General features: G+C 49.0%; 1 protein-coding gene across 1 annotated transcript in view; it reads right to left on the bottom strand.

Annotated features, from left to right (window-relative positions):
• LOC104511737 (ceramide synthase 4-like) overlaps positions 1–1,366 on the bottom strand; it is a 10,734-nt gene that overhangs the window by 7,091 nt on the left and 2,277 nt on the right. The window contains exon 3 of the mRNA XM_010154462.1: positions 382–500. Coding sequence (XP_010152764.1) covers positions 382–500 — 119 coding nt within the window. The remainder of the gene's footprint in view (positions 1–381; positions 501–1,366) is intronic.

The following is a 1,366-nucleotide window of genomic DNA, read 5'->3' as shown; positions in this document are numbered from 1 at the left end:
TGTACGCATCAGCATCGAACAGGATGCAGCATGGCTACCAAGATGCCGCTACCTGACTCTCTTCGTTCTGTGGGTGTTTGTAAATCACCTATGCAAAAGCTACAGCCTGTGGATGGCACCTAGTTTTGCCCCGTGATGGCACAGCAGTACTGTGGGTTTTACTGGTTTCCTCAGAAATGCTGCAGCAAGGAGCGCTGAAGCAGCTTTCCAGAGGAGAATGGTGGGGCACAGCCCCATGGCACAAAGTCTCCTTTTGCAGCCACAGCTGGCAGCAGGCTCCTCTGGAGTGTGTCTGGGGCTAAGGACAGGGCAGGGGGTGGTGATGGTGTGAAGACCTTGTTGGAGGTCTCTCTTACCAAAAGCCTCTGCTGGCCCACCTACCTGGCCTCACAGAACTTCTTCGTCAGCCTGGGCCGGTCCTGGGCTCGCCGGTGCCGGAACCAGGTCTCCACCTTTTTGACTGGCAGGTCACTTTGCTTGGCCAGTGAAATCAGGTCCCCCTAGAACACAGAGCAGGACTTGCCTTGCTAAGACTGTCTGTCCACCTTGGGTGACAGAGCCGTGTTCCTGCAGGCTGCCTCCACAGCTGAGCCCCTGTTTCCCCAGAGAACACCTTTCTTGGGAAAAGAAAGGTATCACTGTGTTTGCATTTTTGAGCTTCCAAATCATTTTGGCTGTTTTAAAACTCCAATTAATCTCTCCCTGGTTAAGTTTTGCCAGCTGTACACAGTGAGGTGCAATATCTTGGCCATAGAAGTGTCAATACATGTTTTTTCCACCTATAATGCAATTTTGACTGTTAATTGTCAACTACAGATAGTAAACTTGAGGATAGGTTTTAACTTGTGATGGTACAGGAACAAGCACATAGTTCACTCACGAGTGTCAGAAAAATATCCAGCTGTTTCCATGGCTGCACATTCACAGGCATCATTTCCAACATGCTCTAGTTTATGCATGAATTTCAAATAAAACTACCTAGCCTTAAGATTTATAAACTGTGATTATGATGAACGTAAAGAAGAGCTTGTGATCATTTTTTTAATGAATCTGACAAAGCTTCATACAAATTTAAGTAATAAAATAATTTTTAAGATCAGTGCAAGTCATGATCAGGGAACAAAGAGTGGTGGTGAGTGGAGGTAAATCCCGTCGACAGCTGGTCACATGCAGTGTTTGTTCTCCAGGGAGCAGTGCTGGGGCCAGTTCTGTTCAGTGTCTTTATCAGTGACCTGGACGAGGGGATCGAGGGCACCCCCAGTCACCTTGCAGATGACACTGAGTTGGGTGGGTGTTGATCTGCCTGAGGGCAGGACGGCTCTGCAGAGGGACCTGGACAGGCTGGGTGGGGGGGGCGAGGCCACTG

Source organism: Eurypyga helias, unplaced genomic scaffold (assembly GCF_000690775.1).
Source record: "Eurypyga helias isolate BGI_N326 unplaced genomic scaffold, ASM69077v1 scaffold16676, whole genome shotgun sequence".
Classification (NCBI taxonomy): domain Eukaryota; kingdom Metazoa; phylum Chordata; class Aves; order Eurypygiformes; family Eurypygidae; genus Eurypyga; species Eurypyga helias.
The sequence above is the reverse complement of the archived record's forward strand: the minus strand, read 5'-3'. Positions and strand labels throughout refer to the sequence as shown.